The 27,408-nt window shown below is 40.1% G+C and overlaps 1 protein-coding gene across 9 annotated transcripts in view; it reads left to right on the plus strand.

The window, feature by feature from the left end:
• Positions 1 to 27,408, plus strand: part of LOC122986431 (pleckstrin homology domain-containing family A member 5-like) — an 87,574-nt gene that overhangs the window by 42,355 nt on the left and 17,811 nt on the right. For 4 of the 9 annotated variants that reach the window (XM_044357700.1, XM_044357697.1, XM_044357701.1 and 1 more), the window contains exons 4-10: positions 9,998 to 10,081; positions 17,299 to 17,443; positions 17,633 to 17,737; positions 19,362 to 19,434; positions 21,558 to 21,658; positions 23,407 to 23,522; positions 25,162 to 25,668. In XM_044357700.1, coding sequence (XP_044213635.1) covers positions 9,998 to 10,081; positions 17,299 to 17,443; positions 17,633 to 17,737; positions 19,362 to 19,434; positions 21,558 to 21,658; positions 23,407 to 23,522; positions 25,162 to 25,668 — 1,131 coding nt within the window. Of the gene's footprint in view, positions 1 to 39; positions 354 to 9,997; positions 10,082 to 17,298; positions 17,444 to 17,632; positions 17,738 to 19,361; positions 19,435 to 21,557; positions 21,659 to 23,406; positions 23,523 to 25,161; positions 25,669 to 27,408 lie in introns of those variants that run through there. The other 5 variants (XM_044357706.1, XM_044357698.1, XM_044357702.1 and 2 more) reach the window with 3 other exon arrangements.

Here is a 27,408-nt window from a genome sequence, read left to right on the forward strand (position 1 = left end):
AGGGAAGCATAAAAGCGCCACCGGCCACCTTGCTTTCTTTACATCCGGACCGTGACATCATCGCCTCTCGGGTTTCAGTGTGTCTCTACTACAGGCGCACGCGGAGCAGCAGTCAGTCAGTCAGTCAGTCAGCAGCGCGAGAGCTTCTGCCCCTGCGAGCTGCAAACTGAGCGCACTTCACAACACACGCTTCTTCAAAGTAACAACAAACTCTTTACATCGTTACATCGGACGTTCACATCTGGATAAAAACGCCTCCTTGTTTTTCTATACGTCTTTTTTTGTTTGTTATCCTGCTCGTTTGACTTCACCGCGATAACTGCTCGGAGATTTATGGAAGCTTTTCATTGTAAGTAAGTAAAAAAAAATCTTACGCAGTGCTGTTGGTGTGTGCGACGTACATTACATTTTGCTCTTAAGGCGATAATAATTGTTGTTGAAGGTGATGCCTGATGCGAGCAAAAGGCTGTTTAGATGCAGCCCTTGTGTTTGCTTTCTGTAAAGCAGTTTTAACCAGCTCCAGTCAGGCTCCCAGTCAGCGTTTTGTTCCTTATATGTGACATACGTATAAACAGCATCTTATGCGCTAGACTGTGTTTTGCCAGCAGTGTTGCGCAGTGAGATGATTCTGTATACTTGCGGTTCACATTAGCATCTATAACACTTATATATTAGTTATTTAAAAAAATCTAATTGTTTCATTACTTTACATCCTTAGTTATAAAAGAAATGGCTAATGGCAAGCATCTCTTTCCTGCTTTTGATCTGCAGTGCTGATTACAGTACAACACATTGCAATTCAGACATTAGATTTTTATCTTGATCATAGTTTGAACAACTCATATTCTATTGATCTGTAAAGTCCCAGGAGTTTTTGGTGACACAACAGTGAAAGTAAAAGGAAAAAATATTGACTTTCTGTCTGAGTTTCTCTATGATCTCTTGAAGTTTTGTTTAGTCTGGTTATTGATAGAAATCTATTCTCGTTCAGAAAAAGTGAGCTTGTCAAGACAATTTTAACACTCTGTTTGCAGTTATCAAAACAACATTTCCATTTTGTGAAGTATTGGCCTTGCTTGACTATAAGCAGTTCCTTTAAAAGCCACTGTTTCCCCAAGGACTGCACTTTGCATCAGATGATGTTTTCTATTCCTGACAGAGCAGCGGTTATGGATGATCTTTAAAGGCTTTTTCTTTAATCACAGTCAGTTAAGCCATAATTACAGCATTGCCCTCTTGCTCTCCTGCGGTAACCCAGACGATGTCCTCTCTTTAATAACCTATCTCACCCTGATCACATCCACTAGGTTTGCTGAGCAACATGTATTTTATTGTCTTTTCTTTTTTTAATCTTGCGGTTTATGGCAGAATTCCTGGAAATGCACAGAAAGCAGTTGATCCAGTTCCTCATGATCCAGTAAGATCATGAAGAGTATTAACTGTCTTCTATCCACTATTTTTGTGTCTGCATGTAAAAACATGCTGAATCTGAAGACCATGATCTTTCATGTTTTGTTTTATATATATGTGTATATATATGTGTGTGTGTGTGTGTTTGTGTGTGTGTGTGGGTGGGGCTTGTGGTCAAGACCCTGTCTGTGTGGGTGTTTTTATACCGCACATTGCTTGTAATGTCTGACTGTTACTATCTATATTAAACATCATACACACTTACAGTACCAGTCAAAAGTCTGGACACACTTTCTCATTCAGGGGAATAGGAAGGTGTGTCCAAGCATGTGTGTTGTGTTGTCAGCACTATACAAAGCCTAAAAATTAGGATGACATTTGTTCAACCCACAAGGAGAGAAAGGAGGACTATGCTGTCCCCAGTAGTTACTGTATCCACTTTCCCTATGAGCTCATTCTGTGACCATTGTCATCAGTGTTCAGTGTTTCTACAGACTTGGAAACAGCGATGTTTCACCAGACAGAATTTATTTGTGGTGTTCAGCCTGGGGGTGGGGCACTTTGTCATCCAACACTTGAGCACAACATCATTGCATTCACAAACTAATGTCTGTTAAAGGAGTCATATTACAAATACGTAAGATTTGACATGAAATTAGTACAATGTTCTTGCAGATGTTTTACAGTCCAGACTTTCAGCTAGATAGAAGTGTAAGACATATTAAAACATAAAAAAAAAATCTTGGATGACCATTCAAGTAAATTGTATATATGGGAGTGATATAATTAAACAGCAAGTCAGCAGTAATAGATATACAGATGCCCTGTTATTGGCTGTTGGTCCAGCCCCAGCACTCACTGAGCAGTGGACATCAAGGGGAGAGGAAGGCGGAGTCACATTTGATTTCAGGATTTGAGCCATAAGAGATAAACGTGCAAAATGGTAAAAACTTAAATGTCTGTGTTTTTATTGATATATGGAGAAATGAAATGTCAGAAGTCAACCTCTAGTATTAGTTTCTTAAATGATTGTTGGATGCATGTTTGTTTGCATGGTGGCAGCAGTGACATCTGTTCATATGTTTAAACAGTTCTGTAAGTAGGTGTATGAAAATGGCTCATGTGTGTTCAGAATTTCTCTCAAGGAAACTTTTTTTTTTTTTAGTTTTGCATAAATTTAAATGCTCAGTTAATTTTCCTCTTTACTCCAGTAAAGTAAAAAAGGGAATGAATAACTGAATGCAATTGGTGCTTCCCACTTCTTACTACTAGTTTAGCCTTTAATTGTATGAACAGAAAAAAGCTGAGGGTAATGTTTCGGACTTTTGCACTCATCTTAAGAAATACCAGTCAATAATATGACTGTTCCATTGCCTGCACCTTCCCAGCCTTTCATTCATCTATTTCTTTAAGGAGTTGACCTTGATTAGATGACTCCGAGTACTATTTTGGGTGGCTAGCTACACTTCTGCTCTTTGTCCCGCAACGAACCTACATAGGTGCGAAGAATTGATATTGCCATTGTTTTTGATACAATTCTTTTGACAGACTGCCTTTGGGTTTCTTCCTTGTACTTTATCTGCCATGAAATCTGTAGAAAATGCCAGCCTGCTGTTTTCTTTAATGAAGCCTGAAATTGAACACTGAATGGTTAACAAGGGGAGTTTTACAAAGCGGAGATAGAAACTTCCGACGCTTGTCTGCTGCAATGCTGGGGATTTTATTATATATATATCTTTAAGGAAGCAATCCTTATGTTTAATGTGGAACAATTGTAACACGCTGGTCTCTGGTCAGGAGGTCACAATGAAGCTTGGTTTTACATGAGAAAACTGCACCACAGTTCTCCCCCCCCCAGTTACTTCCTGAATTCTCTCCTTGAATACAAAATCTCACTTCTTTGAGTCAGTATTTAATTTTTCCTCAAGAAGGCAGCTTGTTTCCATGGCTCTGAAATCTTGTTGAATCGCCTGTTCAGCTGTGTCACCTTGACACACTTTGCACACAGTCACAGCTGCTTCATGGGGGCTGCTAATTGAATTGTTTGTGGGAAGAAAAAAAAAATCTGATTTGTAGCCTGAATGAGCAGCTGTTTTCTGTGTTAAAGTAAAAAAAGGTCCAAGGTGAAAGTCAAAAGCTTAACAGGCATGCAGCTGAGGCTACTGGCTGTGTTCTCCACACTGATTGCAGCGTGGTACAGGTTTTCCACAACATTTCCATAAAGATTTATCCTAAAATATATTACAGTAGCACAGGTATTGCCACTTTCTGACAGCACATTGCTTCATGTTGCTGCACTGCATTTTATGTGGCCTCTCAGGGGCTGCAAACCCCCTTGTTTTGTCTTTTTTGTCTTTTCTCCTACTGCCCCCCACATGCCCTCTTACAAACTGCCTATTCTGCTTATTCAGCTCAGCTTTTGTGAGAAGGGCTATTCATACCTCCAGTCAGTGTCTATGTGGTATTGAGGAGTTCCACTGCAGCCCGACTCTTTTTCGAAGCTAGTTCAGAGTACTTACCTGATAATATGGGAGCGTTAATCAGTGCTCACTGGCTAACGCTATGTCCAAGTTCCTTCCTGTGTAATAGGATTAGATTTATGAGCATTAACAAGAGAATTAATTATCACTGAAAGGCTCTGTTTGGTGATTTGCAGTTGGATTTGTATAAGGCACTAAGGAGTTTTCCTGCTGAAATCTTGTAGACTTTTAGAAAGTATCTAAAAATGTGTGATCTTGAGCTGTAATATCATAAGCATATATATGGAGTGCGCTTGTACATTGAAATAACAATTGAGGTTAAGTCCGCTACATGTTTACATGCGGTCTCATTAGGTGATTTAAATGTCAAATGCCAGATAGTCACGTGTAAACGAAGAGTGAAATGTGACTTGTTCAGATAGGAAACATGGTCTAAGAGAGCTGGAATGTGTACCATGTAGCTTGATTTAAATAGGATGGTGTGATTTCACTTGCACAACACTGCTAGGGTAAGGGTGTGATCCATACTGGGCGATACATGCTTGAAGTGTTCTCTCTAATGCTGCTGCTGTGAGGGGCTGTGATTAATGCATCTACTGCATGTAATATGTTTCATTAGAACATATCCTGGGGAAAGGAGGCTGGATTGCTTGATTGCTCTGACCTACGCTATTCACTTCTATACAGTAGAGAAGCCAGTCTGCAGAGGGCTCGAAGCAGCTCGAGAGGCATTTAATTAAAAATAATTTGGATAAAATTGCTGTGTTAAGGCAGTATGTATTTATAGCAATTGTGCGGACAGACTGAAAGACATGGCTTTCTTCGCATGAGGTTTTCCCAAAGTTAAAAACAGGAGTAAAAAGCACAGAGCCTGAATCTTGTGGTGGTATGACTCTTGTGAGGCAAACAGACACAGATAATAGGTTGCTGTAATATAAGACATTTTTCATTTCGCCATGAATTGATTTTTTTAAAAATTGAACCCAATAAATCAATAGTTGGGTAAAGAAAATTAACCCCTCAGTGAAAAAGAGGATAACTAGTCAATTTCCCCTGTGTGGCACACTATGTTTTGATATAAACTGATTCCTAATGGTCAATTTTTACAGCACACCTTCTTTTTCACAAAATACAATAAAACGGTAATCAAATACTCATTAATGGATGTGCTTTAGGGTCTTAAAGTGTCACATACCAAGTGATTGCCTGAGAATTGGTTTTTAAAAGCTTTTTAAAAATAGATTTCATATTTGTTCCAGTTTTTCAAAATAGCACAGCATCGGGAAATCCCCTTCAGTTTCTACTGTTGCTCCACACCAAAAGATTTGACAAAACATATGACTACAAGTTGTATTTTTAGTTTTTCTTTCTTTTCCTCTATTTAGGATGTATAAAGTATGTAATGATAGTTAGTTACCCATGATTATGTTATATCTATTATGCTATTCTATGTTTTTATACTATTGTCTCATCCAGTTTAATCTACTAATAAACTTCAGCCATCACACTATAAAATGAAGTGTAAAGAAGTGAATTTATCAGTGAAAATGACCCAAACATAAATGGCTGTTTTTGGCTTCACAGATGATACATGAGTAAGGTGGAATGCTAATCCGAATCTGCCCCCCCCCCATCTCACCTCCTAAAAAACATATCAAGCAAAGATCCGGATTCCAGCTTTGGTTTAGTTTTCAAGTAAAATAATTACACAAAGGAGCTTCCAGTAGGACGCTACAACTTTTGTGTTAAAATCCAACAATATGTTGTCAAAACTCATGAAGAGCTTTCCTTCTCTCTCTAATGTCAAGATGCTTTTCGGAGCCTCTCAGTTGTTTGTGGTTAAACTGTTGTTGAAGGGGAGCGAGGGATCAAAGACGCATCCAGAACAATAAAAGCTAAGCCTGTGGAGTGTTGACCCCCAGACCTTAAGCTCTTCATTACTGCAGCTCACTGCTAATTATTGTGGACACCCCCGGAACACTGCCCAACTCTCCTCACTGCAGGGTGGTCAGCTCTTACTGCCGCTCCTAGTTCCCCACCTCTTTACATCTGATGTCAAGAGGCTGCGAGTCTCCCGGTGCCCTTCATCCAGACCCACCCTATAAACCAACATCTCCCTCTAGAAAACAAGAAGAAATCCTAAATGAAGAGCATACAATGTTTTTGCCCTCCGTTGAAGCAAAAATGTTACCATATGCTCCCCTTACTGTACAGCCCCATGATTTTATGCTAACTTAATCCTGACTGCGGTGACCACAGACCACATCCTTCAGAGCATGTGCGACCATTTTAAATAGTGTTGGCAGAAGTATTTTGAAAACATATTTCATCAAATGGAGATTTAATTTTGAGCCGGTGTTTATGCAGCATTAGTTGATTTTGTTGCAATAATAACTGCTGTCATCAAGTTTAAATATATTGTTATTCAGTAATGGTTTCATAGGGGCCTTGTGTTGTGTGAGACAAGGCAACCAACCCACATATCCTGTCAATAGTTGTTTTGTAATATGATCCTGTCATGTTTGCAATCAGCTGCTGATGCCATGTGGAGGCAATAAAATTGATTTTGAATAATATCTGAATCAGCGATGTGGGATGCCGTCATCTTTTTTTTCTCAGTGTTTTCTGTATAGGATAACAAAATAGCTAAAAAAGTAGTTCAAAGGGAGACAACCACTGATTGTCGTGGGCTGCTTTTGTAGGTTGTCCAAAAGGAGCCTTAATGTGTATCGCTGTTATTCATCCTGCCTGTTCTGACCTACACACAACCACAGCCATCATGTTACTTCATAGCCCCCATGTTTTCCACTGAGGTTTAAGAACTGACTGTCCTCCCATATCACATGGATCATGTTGGGAATGTTTAGGACCTTCTCAAATAGCTTCCGTCCATATAGGTATAGGGACTCTTTGATGCCACACAGCCCCCTCTTAAAAACACTGACCTTGCACACGTGTCAGTAAGCACATCTGCAAAAACTTTAACTTCAGTAGGGCCTTTTAATTTTATAGATGTAACCCCTTAGAAGCTTTGTCAAGTTCATTTTGAAGGTGATATTTTAACAAATACATCCTTTTTATTTCAGGTTCATCAACAAAGCTGCCCCAGATGATTGAAGTCAAACATTTAAGTTTATTCAAATTTAAATTAGTGACATTCTAGTGATTTTTTACCTGGGAAATGATCCTAATGTGTATCCTCTCCACAGGGAGGTCAGAGGGCAGGGTGAGTGTCAGTACTCTGGAGCTCATAGGGGTTCATAATCAAGATTAATGAGGCAGAGTCATCAAACCAATTTCAAATCGCCATAAAACACGGTGTTCCAAAAAGTACATTTCAAAGTTTTCATCCTCCCAAAAAAGAAGGGTGTACGGCCAGTACAGTGGTCTATCTTATTTGTTTCAGTGTTCCATCTAAAAGTCTTGATGAAAGGGTAGTGCTAATGCGAGTTGAGACTTATGATCAGGATCATTGTATTTTTGGGCCATTGCCAAATTCCTGATTCAAGTTCTTTTGAGTAACCTCAAGCAAATACCTGTTTAACACTATTTAATCCAACAGAAACAGAACAACATGGGCATCACTTCGGGGGCCCTTTTGTTTTGCGCATAGACTGAGCAGAGGCCGTCACATGTGTTAAATGCAAATACATTGTACTGCGGCCTTTGTTTGGTCTGCCAACTCCTGAGAAAAATGTCTCGTCTCTTTTGGCTAGCTAGATACATAACTTGTTTACTTTGGCTGCTTGCCATTTTCATTGGGCCAGTAGTGTACAATTTTTTTTTTTGCAAGAGCTTGTGTGCTGAGAGCACATACTGTACTTATTGTACCTTTATTTATAGCCATTGGGACTTCACCACAGGGACTGGCAAACCAAAGCAATGAGCTGAAAGAAACTGAAAACTGCATAAAACTGCAGACCTGATGTTGATTCCCAGTTGGAGTGGTGATACAAGCAACCCTTCTGTACTAGAAAAAGTTATTTGATACAGTGTTGACACAAAAAAAATTTGAATATTCAATAATATTTTAGCAACATCAAAAGTATGCAACAATGTAGACAGGGTAAGCATAAAAGGTTATTGTAGCCAGTGCTTTATGGTTGCACTAGAGTCACTCTGTAAGGGACTTTGCTTTCCTCTAATGAAATGGTATGCATGGCCAATTCATAGGTGGAGAAAATGCGCCCATATGTTTAAACATCTTTTCCTTCCAGCCGTAGCTAAATGACCACATGAAAGCAAGCTTATGGCGCATGCATTAAGTCTTTATTTGCAAAGGAATCAAGAGTATCAAAGCTGAAAGATTCTCAAATATTAAATATTTTGAGACTGGTCCTTTATTGAAACTGATTCTTGATTCCTGTCCTTTGTTCAGCATAACATAATTCTTTTATCCCACTACTGTATACATAAATACATATGCAGACTTTCTTTCTTTTTCTTAAATGTGAAGCCAACCTATGTGCAAAGCAGTGTAGGCATGTGTGAAGGGATACCAAAGAAAAATGGTGCCGTTGGTCTGCCCCAAGACCGCACAGTGAGCCCTGCTGCCAACAGTGCCTCCTGTAATTATAGACCAGGGCTGTGGAGACTGTTGCTCTCCAGGCTAAACTGAAACTAAACCCCCTATTTCATACTTGGTATTTGCTCTTTTCAGTACATGAGTACCCCATGTTTAAAAACTGTGTTATTTTTGGGCTGTAGCTGAATTCTCTTCTGTTTATAGTACAGCCTGAGTGAGCTGAAATATAGAATGACTGTCAAGCACGTAAAGGGAGTTGTAGCTTGAAAGACTGTTGTTGACACTGCAGCTCTTCCCTCTACTCACATAATCTAATGTCTTCTTTAATCTCTGCTGCTGTTATTACATGTAATTAATACATTGACAACATACTGTCTACAGATACTGTACTTCCCATTGCTGCAATTCACTGACAGTATAACCCAATAACCATTGATTTTCCATCTCTAAATTGTAAGTTATGAGATTCAGTAGAAAGCTGATAAACTAGATCTTGATCTTGAATTAACAGTGCAGTCTACGCTGCACAATGTCATTGTTTAGACACTGTTGAACCAAAACATGATTTAAGATTTACTAGTGATAGCCAGGAGCAGCAAAGCTAGTAAATTTTACTGGAAAGGTTACCGAGCTTTCGGCCCCCAGGCCATCGACATCACAAACAACACTGCCCAGACTCTACTTTACTGGAAAGCTGCTGTTGTTGTTGTTGTAAAGGCTGCAACCTTCCTCCTCTCCAAAGACTGTGTGGTCTGTGTCCTGGTGTTCTAATCATGTTAGGGTGGAAGTGACTGTGGGCTGCTGTAATTGGACAACAGTATAATGGGGTGGCACCTTCTGTATCTCTGTAATTAGATGTTGAGTGTAGGATGGCACAACAGTCTGCTGGAGCCTGTACATGTTGGTCATTTTTATGATTTATTAAAGGTGGAATGGGATTTTGATGATTTTGAAGTTGGGCACACACTGATCTAAGTCTAAATTGCTCTTTTCTGTTATTATTTATTGCTCTACATTGTTAAAGCTAGGGCAGTGATGCTCTTGGGAAAGGGAGAGTAACTTTTCCAGGTGTATTTTGCACTCTCTGGTCTTGTTTGGAGCCCTTAGAGTCATACCTTATTTGTTTCATGATGTAGGTAAAGTCCCATCTATTTAGTTTTATCTGGATTTTGGTGTGCCCTGAGTGCTTATTCTGTTCTTATTCTTCAGCCTGGACCAATATATGTGTGGTTGGACTGGTTTTCACTTTAGTGATGATTTCCTATTTTGACACAGCTCGCTGATATTATTTCCATATTGTGTGTATGTCCTGTCTACACTCAGTTCTCCCATTTTCGTTTCGACGCATCCAATCCAAACTCTGCCTGAGCTGCTTTCACGTTTTGCTGGTGAAGAAGCCTCTTAACCTTTGACAAATGGAGTTATTTGGAAGTGCTTTCAGGGCTACAAGAAGCCTATCCATTAACTTTATTAAAAAAATAAATCTAGTGTTATTGGAGGACCTATTTCTACTGACGTGTCTCTGGTGTTGTCTAACATTGATTTCTGTTTTTCTCCTATTCTCTCTCTCTTTCCTAAAAAGTCACAATGAGCGGAAGGTGACCTGCAAGCATCCTGTCTCAGGCGTACCCTCACAAGACAACTGCATCTTTGTCGTCAACGAACAGTAAGTCTCTTGTTTTTGTTTTGGAATGCTACTGGGTTACATTTGTGAGCACTACAGTATTCTGTTGAAACTCCTCATGTGTAGGCAACATTGCACAATTCTTCGCCTCACCACTCTCTATATGCAGTTGTGCCTTTTCAATTCAAAGCGTCTTCTATTCAGTGTTTCATCAGTTATCCATCTTCATGAAAAAATACTTAAAACTAAGAACCAGCGTAGTGTATAGGAATATCATTTGTTAGATACTTTTACTCACTCCAGAGGTTTAATTGTTTGTGTAATTGGCGTAATCTTTTCTACTATTGCCATGACAGCACTAATAATTTGAATACTAAGGGCTGAACAGCCATTGCATCATTTATTCATCAGCTAGTGGGAATGCGATGAGTCACATTTAGTTCCTCATTTTGACCAGGACAGAGAGTTCATGGCCTTTTCAGTTGTCATAAGTAGAAGGATATGTCCCCCAACAATGAACGTTATGTCCATGTGATCATCGACACTGCTTTCAGCACAACTGTCATCACATGTCTGCCCACATGACTAAAACAGAAGCCAGTCATCTTCAACTTTCACTTCAAGGAGAACAACTGTATGAGTCTGTCAGACTAAATTTAGTCTGTTTCTCTTCACCTTTGGAATCATCAGTATTCTCATTAAAATTTTACCCACATTTTTACTCATCAAACCTGGCCACGGGTTGCTCAGAGTAAGGTGGGGAGAAAGGCAGGTACTCTGTTCAGAGGTTTGCAGGATGTCAAACAGAGAAAAAAAGGGAGTTGATGCCTATCTTAAGCTTTGGCCTCCTCTGCAGCTTTCCATTCAAATTTACTTCCCTGTCCCAATCTGTAACTGTACTAAATATACACGTGCTAGATTGTTTGCATCACAACCTACACTATGACATTAACTTTCATCTACCACCCTGGCCATCTTAACTTAATGTTGCACAGCTGGTATCAGCTCCACAAAATGTCTCACTTCCCTCTGAAACCCTCGTCATAGCAGATTTCCCGTAATTGTTGCACTCTTGTGTCACTGCAACTGGTGTTAATTATTATATTGAGCAATGAATGCTAATTGAAATATGTTCTGCTCCAAGACACGAAATATCAATCAGTAGTGGGAAACTTGTGGCCTGAGTCCAATAAGAAGTTTATTACAAATTCCCTGATGGCCCATCATGGGCAGCAGTTTCTGCTTTTTTTATTATGTGGCTTAGAGATATAAATCCGGCTTTTACTAGAATATGATCCAGAGAGCTGTTTTGTTTCACCAAATCCTTAAGAGTTGCATTTTGTTAAGCAGAGATGAAATAATCAGAAAACGGTTGTGAAGAAGCTTGTTGTGCCAGAACTGTCACACTGCACTCTCTTGACACATTCCTCCCCTCACTGTGTTGTCTCACATCTCTGCTGTTTTTCACACTGAGAGGGACAACATGTTGGTGCAAGATTACATCTAATTTGGCAATTAGTATTTTATCAAAGTATCAGCCATATCTAGAGGTCAACTTTGGGAAGGCAACAGGAAATTGATAAGCTACTGCTTGACTTGTTTTTTTTAAGTTTATTTCTGTGGGTTTCAGCCAGCATTTGGCTGTGTTTTGGCAAAAGTAATAAGGTGGAAAATTTTCATCAAGGAGCAATAACAAAAGAAAAAGATGGATTTTAGCTGCCACAAGGACAAAGAGGCCAGGCGGAAAATCAGCCTGATTTGCTCTGCACTTAAAAGTAACAATCTCAAAGATCTCGTTCTCTTTGGCAGCACTTATGGCGATAAGCAGTAATTGCAGGTGTGTTTCTGGACTTCTCTTCCCAAACATCTAAACAATGTCGCCTGTGTGATGTCACTCAGTTGGCATTTGGCACCTGGGCCACACCTCCATAACAATTTGAGGCGACGCTAGCAGATGCAATGGCTTTCATCTGTGGGCTCAATCACCATTATGTGACCTCATTCAATGATAGATAGAGACATTTATTTAAATGAAAATCTTCAAGATTATTACTTTAAGTAAATCCAAAACACAAGTTATTTTAAATTTGGCAATACAATTTTGAGTAACAGGCCAGTACATAAAGAACATAAAGTCAACCCACTTTAAGACATATACTGTATTGTATAGCTATAAAAACATACAAACAATGCAGCTGAAAAGGGAAATAGTAGTAATGAAGATGAAGGTAACAAGATTAAGTCTGAGTTGACAGATCTAAGAAAAAGACAAATAGCCATTTCTACTCCAACACTGCAGCTGCAGGTATCCCTGTCAAAGAAAAAACAAAGATCTGCCACAGTGTGTGAAACTTCATTGTGAATAGGTTTGGCAGCCTTCAGTGAAAAAGCAACACATAACAGACTAAAAAAGACGCAAACATACTGTAGCTGAACCACACAGTGTTTGGATAGGTACCAATAATCAGGACAGACACTCAAGGGTCGGTGTGACTCTACCACCTGCTTAAAAAATTTGGATGCACTTTTGGATGGACTTGGAACACCATCAGAACAGGATCAATGATATCTGGACCTTGTAGCCTTTGTCAGAAGTAATGTAGACTCCATTTCAAGATTCAATCTGTCAGATTGGTTTTTGAAAGTAAAGATGGATAAATGCACGGCAGGAACACCCGAATCGCATAGTCCTGTAAGGCGCACTTTAGTGTCTGAACCATTTGTTGTGTTCATCCAAACCTTTGTGAATAACTAGCCGCAGGGAGATGATTACTCACATGTCCTGAGCTGAAGTTCAAGCTCTACATCCTCAAAGAAAGCTGAGCTGTTGGACAAATCTTTCATATCACTATCATTCAGTTCACTTGGCAGTTGGCAGTTTACAGATTTCCCAGGGAGCATTAAATGTGCTTTCCTGTTTGGTCGCAGGATCCCGACAAAAGGCTGCTTTATAATATTCCAAAAGAGATATCACAAAGTATGATAATTGAGCACTTTGGATTACATTGCTCAGTGAAGTGATAATTTAATTTTGACGACCTGATTTTATGAACACCTCTTCATGCTCTGTCCTTTATGGATGTACAGGCTATACAGGTAAGAGTTCTAGCTCCGTTTCTTTGCTATGCTGAGCGATAAGACCAAAAAATTAATATTATGATTATTTTACATATTGACAAAAATATCCATAAACTGACAAGAAACATTATATAATATAATTATATATATTATATTATCTGCTGAAGAGTCATGTTAAATATACTAAACCACCATAACTTTAGCATTAGCTCAATATGTTGCGTGCTGCCTGATTTTTGAATAACGATGTAGAGCCAAAGAAAGAATAAGTGATGGATGGCTCACTGCTCTCAAAAGCACCACTTTTACAGACATAACAATATGAATGTAATTAGGTCTGCTGATAACTGTAAACATCTGTAAGGTTTTGGTTTATCGCTCAGCTCTGTGCTATGCAACTACTGTGAACCTGTGACACTGTTAAATGTATACACTGATATCCTGATCTGTGTGTGATTGCATCGTCTCCTCGTCTTTTGTCGGTTAAAAAGATAAAGGTCAGGTTCACCCCCCCCCCCCCACCCCCTCCCCCCAAAACAAAAGTATTTTAAAGCACCCTTATTTCTTTGGAAATGCTGTGTGGTCATTTAAAAATGCACCCTCAGCCACTCAGTTCAGTGTCCCCCCCCCCCAGTGTGCTTAGAGCACCAAGCCTCACTGACAGTGTAATCCCTCCTCACTCTTTTTGCACACACAGACCCACACACACTTGCACTGGCTCACAAAATCCATGCAGGACCAAGCTGTGATGTGACACTTCAATACATCGGGGTTAGTCCTCATATGTGGAATTGATACAAGGGCTTTGTCTTGTTTGTCTCAGCCCACGCAAACAATACCAGCGCAACAATATGTGTACATAAATGCATTTGGATTGAGATGTGTTTATGTACACATATAATCCAAATTTCCTGTATTTTGGTTGTTTTTTTTTTAACGCATACCAGTGTGTATACAATTCAAATACTTAGTTTGCCAAATTTAATTTTACTTACTAGAATTTGAGACAATTGGGGCATATTTTTATAATTATGCATTATTTTTTTGTCAGTTCATGATGTAAATTCACAGATTTAGTACTTGTGAAACCTAATACGCCCGAGGTTCTACCTATCTGAGTTCAAATCTTGGAGCTTGATGGTTGGCAGGTTCTCTGTGTGTCGATGTGAATTTCTTCTGGGCACACCATTCTTAAGTGAACTAAACACACTAAATTACCCGTTAGTGTGAGAGTGAGTGTTGTTTTTAATGCCTGAATGTTGGCCCTGCGATGGACTGGCATCCTGTTCAAACTGTTTCCTACCAGATAACTGAGTAAATGTGTGTGAACCAGGTCATTGCTGTAAGAAAGCATGCATGTTCAGTCAACCTACTCATACTAAACTTGGCTGATAGATATGGGGAAGTTATTTTGTACGCAGAACGCAGCTTTTCATGCTTCAGTTTGACATTCATTGACTTTGCTGTTTACATGGGGCTGTGGTCAACACAAAGATGGTTGTTGTTTAGCGCTGGTATTTAGCTACAGCTATTACCGCGTCCGTACATCACAATCATATCCACTGTGGGCTAGTGATGTCAGGAGACAAGCACCGAGCTGAACAAGATAATAGTAATTTAAAGCAGACAGACGCTCAAAACATCACGTTGTGGAGATGAACGTTGTGGTAGTTTCATGCTAACATTTCAGAGGAAAACCTGTCAGAGAAGAGTTCCATGTCAAAATATAGATGTGACGCATTTGGTGGTCTCTGTTGCATGTGTGCTTTGTATTTACTCAAAGTGGTGGAAAGATAAATACTGGGAAGACCCAGATGAGGGGGGAGACTGGAGAACTGAGATTCGCCCTCTGTGTTTAGTTACAAACGCAACTACTTTGTATTAGCACAGGATTCATTTTAATACTTCGTTATTGGGATTAAAACAAGCCTGATCCTGGACAATACAGTTTAAATCTGTGTTGTTCCCTGTACTGTTCAAGTTGAAACTGTATAAGAGAGTTGAGCAGTACAGTTTAATACTTCTAGCTTAACACGTTGTAGATTGAAATGTTGGTGAACTACAAACATCTCAATGTGCTGCTTTTCTGTTTATCATTTTTTGCTCATCCTCACTTGTTTAATGGTGAGAAATATCACAGCAGTCAATTATCAAGCTTGTTTGTCTCTAACGTTGTTATTTTGTTTTTAATGATTGGAAAAGGATGCCATGATATACAGTAGTAATTATTATAGTATAGGATATTTTCATCACTTTGCTTTTTTTATTTCTCATTTTTATCATAATAAAAACAGTGTTGATGGCCATTTCAGCTTACTGTTAATTACCCAAATCATACTATCTACTGTAATGTTTAAGATATGTTAAGTTGTGTGAGTATGAGGGCTGTAATGCAGCATAAATTCTCCTACTGCTCTCTCTCTCTCTCTCTCTCTCTCCGCCTTTTGTCACACACCAGCTCTTATGCTAAGGCAGCTAATTTGACACACTCACTACTTTTTCAATTTCACCGCATGCAGATTGATTATCAGGCCCAAACTAATTATCAACAAAGCCCCCAACACATACGCACTGCAGTTCAGGGCCTGGAAATGGTCTGTTGGCTAAATAGAGCATCAAATAGAGCAATATCTCTCTTACAACAGAGTCAATCCACTCCCTCCTCCTCCTACCTCCCTCCTCCCAACCTCTGTGTTTTGATGGCAAGTCCACACTTCATTGATTAAGGTTCACTTAGGATTTCGCCTGTCACTGGAAGTGCTGAAATCTTCAGTGCTCATTTTCTGGAGTGAGCTTATTAGATGGAGAAGAAGGCAAATCTCAGTGGCTACTCATCACTCAGCACAAGTAGCTATTTTAGAGAAGTGAGTTGAAAATTGTTTGCACTTCAACTCAAGAGAGCATTAGTCACCTACTTGTCCACCATATGACTTCCTGGATGTGTCAACTCTGAATAGATCCCTGATACATGTTCAGTCACTTAAGACAGATAGTGAGGCTTTAATAATAAGAAAAACACTCTTCCTTGTTTGACATTCTCATATAAGAATGACATTTATCTTAGCAATTTTAAGACCTTAAGAGCATGATAATAAGATGCCGCTGCTCTTTGTAACTCAGTCTAACAAGCCCTTAACTTGTAAGAAACTACATAACCTTCCCTCTAAATACAGGTAAGACAAAGTCAGTCTGTGATCGTTTCTTGTGTTGTTTCGTCTCATCATTGTTTTCCGGGGGTCTGTAGATTATCAGATCTGTCACTGTGATGCACGGGAATGAACCTCCTGCATGTGTTGCCTGCTGTTATGATCTGAGCTGATGTTATCCCTTGTTATACCCTTTCATATTTGTGTACTTTGAGCAGAACAGCATGGAGTCTGAGTTTCCACGTTTGAGTGCTAATAGTCTCGTCTGCATGTCTAACAACTGAATTGAAAGATTGAACTAGGTGAGACAGATGGATGGAAAAGTACAAGTAGATGATGGATGGATGGTGAATTCATTGACTGTTATTGACTGTTCATCATTAATGGTACCGTATAATCTGAATCCCACGAATGAACTGTTATCAAATGAGCGGATTAGATGGTGGAGTTTGCAGTGCAGGGTTGGCAGTATCTGTCCTTATTCAGTGACCTGAAACCCAGTATATCTGACAGCTTACACTTTTTCCTCTGCTGCAGTATTTCTGCTCTACTCTGGTGTTCCTGTCTTGTTCCCTCTAGACCACAACATTGTTCCCCTCCTAGAGAATATAGGACATCTCCATCGGCTAGAGACAACTTAGTTCACAAGGTGTTCTATTCTATGGCAAATATTTTGAACTTATTATGCTTTCAGCTATTGCTTCAAGAAAGCTTTTGTCTTTTTAGAGGTATTCTGACCTGATTCACTACTACTGCAGTTGCTGCATCTCAGTATGTCAGGCAGACTTTGCAGACCATTTAAAGCTGTTTGAGAGAGCTGGAAATGTATCTGCAGTGACGTGGTGGTGGGAGTAATTGGCTCGGTTCATAGGCCCATGTTGAGATCTCATTATAGCAGAGAGTTTGAACTTCAGAGGAATGATGGGGGGACAGACAATAAAGGCTGCTTCCTTCTATTATCCTTCTTTTATTGAGGTCATTGAACATAAATTGGCAGTTTATATTACTGACTGATGACTTTCCTATGTTCTCTTGGCATGCTCTGTGTCTCATGTTTAGATCTGCCTCCAAAGTGCCAGCGAATGAGAAGAAGGAACGGCCACTAAGCACCATGAGTGAGGCCTCCAACTACACAGGCGGCTTGGACTGCGCCGCAAACCCCAGCAGCCCAGCAGGAAGAGTGAGTGATACACATGAAGACAGGATTATTTTGCATATTTGTAGAGTTAGCAAAATAATGGAAAACCAATTGGATCACATCTAACAGCTTGAAAAGCTTGAGAAAAGCATAGAAACCTTTTTTTATTTTATGTTCATCGAGCTCACTTTGCTGTTAACCCTGTTAACCCATTCACGTTGTAATTTCTAGCCCTCAAGACCTCCTAAAAAGATTCATAATTTTGGGAAGAGATCCAACTCTATCAGGAGGAATCCTAGTGCCCCAGTTATCAAGAGAAACTGGCTTTATAAACAGGTGAGCAAGAGTGTATGACTTTCCTTTTTATCTGATGAATTAAATATTGAGGTGACAAGCAGAGTCAGTGACTCAGCATCAAATTTAAATTGAAGTTAAATATAGTGCATATGGGATGTTGACTTTTTGACATTAGCTTAAAATAGACAAATTAAATAGAAACCTTACAATAATACAGCAACATGTTTATATCACAACAAGGGAAATATGTGTTTTTTTTATTTGTTTGGTATACGTGTTTAAACATGATGTTTAGAATCCGTTGGTAAACTTTTAAATGGCAATTAATTAAAATTTTATGCAACTTCTCTACTCTCTCCACATAAAACAAGGTTTAGGTTCTCCCTCTCCCTGTTAAATCTGCAGTAACGGTCTTAAGATGAACACAAAAGAAGCTTTTTGATGTCTTACAGGATCTCACCATTTCTTTGTTCAGGGCTTCTGCTCAGCCAGCATGGGCAATGTTTAAATACCAATCCTTCATCACAGCTCCCTGGTTACTTATAGGAGGGTGAAAAGGGGGTGCTTGAGGCAGCTCTTGGCCAGACAGGACTCTCTCAAGCTTCCGAAGTAGGAGACTCATTTAGTTTTGATTGCAGCCTCCCGGCACAGTTTTGTGAACACATGATGGCTTCCTTTGGTACAGCTGCCAGCTGCTATTTCTTTGGGGACTTCAATCAGGGTGATGTAGATCAAGCAAAAGACTCACAAATCTGCTACCCTGAATAAAAGCTGGATTTGCACTTTTATTTTCCTGCCTCATTGAAACCTGGAAGCTATTGAAGTCCTTGGCTGAGGAAAAGCTGCAGTGCTTCAGTTGATCCATTGGGAGAACAAAATGCCACAGTGATTGATGTGACAGTGAAAGCCTTGTTTTCTTCTTCCCGCCTGAACAGAGAGATATCTGACAGAACTTTTGATAAAGTTTATGCATTAACACAAGAAGTTTACATTTTTTGTTAAATTTCAAAATCAACATACTGAACAGCATCTGGCATTGTGGATCTCTCGCTACTATATGTTAAACATGCCGGTTCATGGAAGTGAATTCCCATTTAAAGTTAACTAAACCCTACATGCTGTTTGACCATAATGACAGAGCTGTTTAGGTCCCTCCCCTTACTTTTGTCTGCATGTTGAATCCACGATTAAGGACCCTGCTCAAGTTTTCCAATAAAGCAAACTGGGGGAGTTAATACCCTATTCCTCACCCTCGTCCTTTTCAAGCAGACGCATGAAAACCCCCTTGATCACAACATTGCAGAGAGAAAAAACTAAAGCACAGGACATTTTTCACCCACTTAACAACATGCTTCCTTTTAAGAGTAAGTGTTCATACTGTTTAAACTATATACAGCGGAGCACTCTCATTCTCTCTGTTTATTTTATTAGAGAAATCACATGTCCCCCGAACCAAATAAGTAACACATTTTTCCACTTCAGGCCAATAACATGTCAAATTGAAATATTTTGTAATTCAAAATTGAAGTTGAAGTCCTCTTTATCTATTTACAATATTTTTAAGAACATGTTTAAGCCAAGGAGATTTTTTTTTTTACTACAGCAAGCACTGGGTAAGGCAGAATAAGTCATCTTCAAGCCTGTTCCTCTGGTGTCTTTTCAGGACAGTACAGGGATGAAGCTGTGGAAGAAGAGGTGGTTTGTGCTGTCTGATTTGTGCCTCTTCTACTACAGAGGTGAGTCGAGTGGTCTCAGCTAACGACACGCTTCATTAGCATTGCGCTGCTTACAACAATATTGGTTTTCGATTAGTAGTTGAAAGTGCCGTTGTGACCTTCAGACCCACAAGCTGTGCTCTTGGCGATTGTTATAAACCGGAACACAAGTCCCCGTGGTAAACAGCTGTCAGGACCAACTTAAGAGATGTATTTATTGAAATGGCTCTCCTGTTTTCTGATTTGCCATTTGAGCGATATTTCCCCCCCGAGCAAAGCCAGCGCTTTAAAAGAAAGGCTTTGATGCTGCCTTACTGTTGAAAGAAGAAACTGGATTTCAAATTGATGTTAAGTCATCAAACAAGTTTCCAGAGAAGAGGCTCTTTTTATAAAGTGGTTGCATTCTTACGTAATTCTTGGGAGTCATAAACAGAATTAATCTCGCTAATATTTACAGATCCTCTTCTAATTCCACATTATGGGGACTTATGTCATATAATCAGAGTGATTACCCGTTTGAGTATGTGTGGTATTTACATGGTTCTGTAATTTATTGAAAACAACTCATATTTTCATAACCAAGTGATAAAATGTTCCATTTTATTTGAAGTGGAACTTGTATAAGCTTTTGATTGATCTGCTATTTAATCGTAATTGCCACCTTCATAAGTTATGTTCTTTCATGATGGGTTTACTGCGTGAGTCGCAGTCCATTTTAAGGGATTTTCCTTCAATTATTAAAATCTGGCTGTCTTTATGAACCTTCCTCTTTGCTACTCTTACACAGTAGGAATAGCAAGTGTTTGATGTGATCTTTTTAATAAGCTGCTATTGACTGGACATTTCAGCCTCTCTCATGCAGTACAAATTCATAACAAATATTGACACAGCTGTGTCCAGAGAATGTTTGAAAACTCACCTATTGCAAAAAAAAACAACTAATTGGATACTTTGAATTAGCGAGGCTGTCAGGTAAGTATAGACTATGAGTACTGTTAGACTGCAGATACAAAGAAACTCTAAGTCCTGCCTGGCACAAGTCCAGATATCCTGATGCCCCCTGCTCACTTTATGCAGATACAGTCATCATTTGTGCTGATCAGGATGACATCTAGTCTGTGTTATTTCTGGTGTCTGCCAGTCCTGTTGCCTTCTTTCCGCCCACTGACTGACAAAAGCCACAGACAGCAGCGGACCCAAAGGCTTTATCCAGACGGACATGTTGAGAAATTGTATCCATCAGCAGAGAGTGGGTAAAGAGGTCATGAACTCGCCTGCCCCCTCAACTAAATACAACTGCTATCTGCCGCATTTATCAGACTATTAATGTGCACTCAGGATCTCCCACAATGTCAGCTTATGGTCAGGGACTGTTCTGCAAAACCCTTTGTGTCTGTACGTTTGCTAAAGAGAGAGAGAGAGAGAGAGAGAGGCAGAGACACAGACTTGATGATTAAATAAATGTGGGGCCAACAGACTGCAGATACAGCTGATCATAGCTGCAGGGTAACCTCTAATCTACCAGAGGCTGAGCAAAGGTCAGTTACCACTTATTCCCCAAAATAGTATTCAGAATTCACCAGTGCAGTATGTGTTAAGAGACCTCTTTTGACTTTTACATTACATAACATCCCCAGTCAACACACACACACACACACAAGATGAACATGGACACATACCAAGCATGCAGAGCAAATGTACATATGGGACTGCTGCAGCAGTCACTGATGTATTTTGTTTTCCTGCTCAGTTTGGGGTGAGAAGTGCAGATTGCTTGTATCAAATTGGGAGGTTAAGCAATTCTCTGCTTAAAACTCCGGACTCAATCTAATCCCCCCTGTGGAGAGAGCTCCATTGTCAATGTGGAGCCCTGTCTGCTAACTTAATGAGGATTAGAGCAGCCTAGCTGCATAGGACATTGGATCAATGCTCATCTTGATGATTGGACTGTGTACCCTCTGCTCATCTGACCAACACACACCTCTTTCAGTTTTTATCTTGCAATCCACTTGGTTTGTCTGTGGCTTTTTATCTTTACAAATGAGTGTTCCACATAGCAATTTACTGTGTCACAGACAACATGGAGTTGACAAAACAAGAAACAAAAATAGCCCCTTATATGTTGATGTGTTTTTTCACTGCAGATGAAAAAGAGGAGGGGATACTTGGCAGCATCCTTCTACCAAGCTTTCATATATCAATGCTGTCTGTGGATGATCACATTAACAGAAAATATGCCTTCAAGGTCAGTGCACATTTTCATTCCTGTCAAACTTTGTTAGACTGCACATTTTATGGTTGAGTACATTTAGAGCATCGAAAAGCATTAATATTTGATTTTTGGGAAGAAAAATAAAAACACTAAAAAAATAAAAGATCATAAGAGCTGAATATACAAAGCTCCCAAAAGGTAAATGTGATCACTGGTATACAGTTTTAAGTCAGAAAGTAGTTTGCGACTGCTGGTTAGCTAGTATTAGCATTCCCGGCGGGTAGAGACAGACTGAACAAAGTAGAATCTGGACACTGCTCAGTCGACTCCCCGCGCTTCAGTCCTCGTAACTAGAGATGATACCTCATCGACAAACACAAACCGAGAGCGCAGATCAGTGCGCAGAGTCATTTTCAGTCTGTGCCTTCTGTAGAATGGACCATTAAATTCACTAAAGAGCCAGCTAGCCACATGGAGTCACAGCAATCCTGTAAACTGTGGCAAGTGTGCATGTAGTGTAACTATTCACATCCTAGTTTAATGGGACTCAAATTTCTCACGTAGCCAGCTATCATCTACATAACTTTTTGAAAATAACATTTTTGTGCATTTTGTAATCATGAAATTTGAACGTTTTAGACATTTTACACATTGTGCAAAAACGAAAATTAGAATCACCCAGCCCTAGATGTAATGTAAGCCATTTTTAAAACTTAAAATGCACATTAGAAGCTGCTAATGCTAAGAAAGCAGAGGAAGCACTTACCAGCAGTCATATATCTGTGTTAACTATGGTGGTGTAGTACTGGAGTGCTGTGATACTCAAAGCTGACAGGGAAACCCCAAGTTACAGGGCTGCAGGCATATTTTATGGGATCTCAGTGATGTGCACAGTATTTGACTGTGGGTCCTTCATAAACCCTAAGAGACAACAAAGTTGTCCTGCCAAGCACAGCCAAACACAGACGCCCAGGAGTCTGCTCAAGGTCTCTCCAACCACACGGCCCACTTCTTTTCCAACTTAGACTCGGGCTGAAGGAGAGAGAGTTGAGGTAAAGAGAGAAACACAAGATCAGGGCATGACCCCTTCAGTTTACAATGATTCACTCAGGAATGGGATGACTTTTTGACTTCATATTTTTCATTTTAACTTCTCCTATCCCTTGTTGTTTTGGCCGAAATGACCATGTCATATTTCTCAGGATTATTCTGACATAAATGGGGCAATGACAGTGCTTTTTTTTTGTTTTTCTGACATTGGTAAACAGGATATTGAGGTTGTTCACTAAACATTCTGTTTTTCTCTTTCTGTGTTTGGCTTTAACAATATGTTGGTTTGTTCACTGAGAGGGATCAGAACAACTACGGAGCAATGTGTCTGCCATACAATGCACAGCATGGTAAGTCCTACAGTATTATGGCAGATTTATCGCCCTAATCGAGTGGTATGCATGAAACTCTGGTGACTCATGGTTTGATTTATGTGGATGGTGCAGATGCCCACTCCCAGCAGCATTTCACAGGCCATCACCTAGCACTTCTCACTGTTATTTGCTAAGAAATATGACATGCATTAAAGTCATTGTTGCCCCACAAAGTGTCTCAACAGCTCGACATTCCTCATATTTAGTGATAAACCTAAAAGCAACCAACCTTTATTCATCAGTCAGGGCTAAAATACTAAAAACCTCACTTGACTCAACACTTTCTCTTCTCTTTTTCAGGTGAATTTGTTTGTGTGCCACTGTTCCTGTCCCTGATCCTGTCCGTTGTCAAAACAGGCAACGCATCCCAACATGCGAACATACTACTTTTGCACAGACACAGCCAAAGAGATGGAGTCTTGGATGAAAGTAATGACAGATGCCGCACTTGTGCATTCAGAGCCAGTCAAAAGGTTTGTAACAGCAGCACTAATGTAGTCATTTTTGTAGAGAGCTTGTAGTTTATTTGAAGTTAGGAGATAACACTGGGTTGTTTAGCTTTAGAAAGGAGAAAAAGACATTTGAAGAAGGCATTTGAGGACAATTCTTAAAGCAAGTACTAATGACTTTGCATTCCTTGGTTCATTTCTCCATCCGCTTTTTTTTTTCCTCTTTTTTAGCATTTTAGCTGTAAGCAATTGCTTGTAAATCCCCCTTTAAGCCTGTTAAGTTCTTTGGCAACAGTTCAACACCCGCATTTGACATCTCTGGTCTTTGGGAGCGTTGAAGAAGCTGTGGCTTTCTTTAATGCTTTATAACTATTTTCACTGTAAAAGTTTTATTACACAGTAACACACCAGAATGCCATATACATCGGGCATATATGCACTGTGAACACGTGGTGCAGGTGCTATAAGCAATGTTTGACACAGCTGTGCTGAGTGATCAGGATCTCTGACTCACCAGGATTCAGTTTTTTTCCTTCCTTTTTTAAACTGTGTTAGATGTCTGTCATTTGGCAGCCCGCCTGTCTAATGCCCTTCTTTTACATGGGCGAGCAGAGGCGTAATGGTGAAGTGCTTTGTAATTACACAGAGCAGTAGAGCCTAAAATCCACTGAATAGCACTGTTAAATAGGACAGCGTGATGCTGCTATGAGGCTATCTAGTATAACAGCTTTATAATATCTATCTAGACTAAAAGCAATTTCAACTCAATCTAGTGTCTTATGTTTTATGTGCTGTATTACATATGATAACAGCTTTTTATATTTTCAAGCTGTTGAATAGTGTTAAAAAGGAACAAGATACAGTAGCCTAAAACCTAATATGTTAAGGACCTTTTACTGTAAATGTTATTATCCGTTTGCAAAATTTTCCCAAATGCGTATGAGTGAATGCACATAGAGATTTCATAAGGGCTAAATGTGTGCTCTACTGGGCTTGTGGAGCCACAGAGGGCTGGAGAAGACATTACGTGACTAGAGCTGCTATTTAAAAGGATCCAAGTGGAAACTCTGAAGGAATGCCTTTCCTACTGCCCTCTTATTGCTAACCCAGTGAGCCCTGCTGCTAAGGGGAATTTGCTCAACTTTGAAGCTCTAACCTTGAGTCTGTCTAAGGTCAAGGAGTAGTGGTGTCTATTACCTCTGGAGACCTCCCAAAGGACAACAGAGCTGTAGATAGGTCTTCTAGAGAGGAGGCAAAAGGGAACTGCAAATGGATTACTGGGGTCTGAGCACCACCTTTGAGACGTGCCCCAGCAGAGGCAGCGTTTTATTGGAGATATCTGATTTCCTTTTACACGGCTGGCCTCCTCTGGCAGCTGGAAGAAACATTGTGCACCTCCAGCCATTTTCTTTGCACTTTCTTTTTGTTTCAGAGCTGCCCCCATTAGCAGTGCTCACAAAGGTACTGCATTAGGTCCACACTATATATCATCCATACATGATATAATGTCTGAAAAACACTTTTTACTGATGATCTGTGACACAGAAGAGTATCCCAGCTGCCAATCGTATTTAATAGAGTAATCATTTTTCTGTCACTGTGTTTTGATTTCCTTTGTCTAAAACAGGGTAATAGATTGATCACTTTTCTTTGTCATTTTCAGGTTGGACAGGCTAAAAGTGGAGCAGTGTGGACCACAGGAGGTCAACCACGTGGCTAATCACAGGCCACCACTCACACAGCCTGAAATCCAGAAAAACGAACGCAACCGCGAGGTGGACCGTGAGCACACTGCAGCAGTAACCTCCGCCACGGCAGAAGAGGAAAGAAAGCAGCGAGATGCTGAGCGCTACGGCTTCCAGAAAGACGGGGCAGAGCGTGAGCGTCCCCTCACCAAGATCAACAGTATCAAACTGCAGCCAGCCCAGGCAGCGGCCATCACGGCTAACATCACCTCACCACGGACTCCAACAGAGATGGACGGGTCACACCGTAGCCCCCAGGTCAACGGAGCTGGTGAGCAGTGTCCAGCTGATGGAAACGGAGTCCCTCCTCAACGAAGTCCCACCCATGAGCCAGAAAGAACCCTGAGTAGGACCAGCTCTATGCAGCAGCTGGAGCAATGGGTCCGCACACAGAGAGGACGCAACCAGGATGATGACACGAGGAGGTTGGTTTGATTATATAGTATTTTAACTGGCGCTCTATTCCACAATGTCCAGCACGAGTTGTTTTGAGGTTATTCCACAAGAGTCCAGTCTTGTCCTACTTCAACAACCAAAAGTAGGAACTTGGCTAAACTTGGTATAATCTAGAAATGCTGATTCACCTGCAACTGAGACAGGAAGGATTCTCCTTCAGGGTCTGAGTCCCTGCACACAGCACAAATACAGACTCTAAATCTCTAAAGCTTCTTAGTCCCATTTCTTTCCTGAAACGGTTTTGTTTAAAGCCAGAAGATTCACACATCCTGACCATGATTTTAACACTCTTACGTTGCACTATTAAGTGTACCAGTAAGTAGAGCTGGGGATAAACAATAGTTGTGCAGAGCTGTTAGCTAGAGATACCGCCTGTCACTGACCCTGCTGTGAGAGCGTCATTTTTCATTGGTTGAGATTCAACTTGCTCTCTCATTGTGTGTGTGGGTGTGTGTGTCTGTCTGTCTCTCCATCTGTTTATCTGTCTGTCCGTTTATCTTCACCCAGCTTGTGTTCATGTTGGACACAGCCTTGCCTTTTTTTTGTCCACTCACTCCTTGTTTACTTTTATTTTATTTACAAAAGACACATACCTCACATATAAGGGAGGAGGAATGTATGCATGCATGCACTATGTGTATATGTTTGTGTATCCAGTATGTGTATGAGTATGAGTGTATTTGTGTATGAATGCTACTATCTTGGTTCATCTAACCCCCCTAAAACCCAACTCCCATCGCCCTGGTCTCATACAACACACAGGCAATACACTCCACACACAGGCACACATCCATCTACTGGCTTACCTCTCATCAGAGATGTTATATTCCTTAGTTTATCTTATCACCCTTTGTTATCGCCCTTTCTTTTTGTCTTACCATCTGTTATCTCTCGGTTGTTTATGTTTCTTTTCTAACTGTAACCTCACCTGTATTGTACCCACCGTTATTCACTATAAAAAAAAGACACAAAGACATACATCTGCTTTGAATAATACATGAATTTCAAAAGATTTTCATCTGTACAACCACAGTAAGGCCTCTGCGCATGTTTCCATTGTGGTCCTCTGTCATAAGCATGTACACTCCCTCTTTTCTTTCCCTTCGATAGTCTCTGTTTGTCATTACACGCATGTCCTCTAGAATGATGTTTAGTTTCCATGCAGTCACATGCCTTTTTTTTAATGCTACTGGGTTTTACAGACCAGTGAGCGTTCTAGCCAAGAACTGCCAGGGAGTCTTAATAGGAAGCTCTCTTGGTGCCAGCTGCACTGACTTTGAACCCGCTGTGGAAGTGAAGCTTTTTAAAGCTTTGTTGTCTCTGGAAAGGTCTTATTTGTCCTTGGGGGGGCTTCTCGCTTCTCTCTATCTATCAAAGACACACATAGAAACACAGATTAATATGCACGCACACTGTACCTCACTGTTGAGACATACTGTGATTGATTTGGTCGATGTGCTATCTGGACACATTTACAGAGTGAAGGGTCCAAATGTTATCTACGTGGAGAACTAGAAGCTGCAGCTACAAAATTTTAAAAGAAAGGAAAATCATAACATGACATTGCTTTGATGAGTGAGTCAGCAAGCAAGTAATAATCAAATGTGTTTTTTTTGTTGTTGTATTAATTAAGATTTTATTTCACTTCAAACAATTTTCTCACTTGGCACTTGTCAGGTAGAGTCGATTCATGGGAATAACCAGACAGA

This window comes from Thunnus albacares, chromosome 7 (genome assembly GCF_914725855.1).
Source record: "Thunnus albacares chromosome 7, fThuAlb1.1, whole genome shotgun sequence".
Classification (NCBI taxonomy): Eukaryota; Metazoa; Chordata; class Actinopteri; order Scombriformes; family Scombridae; genus Thunnus; species Thunnus albacares.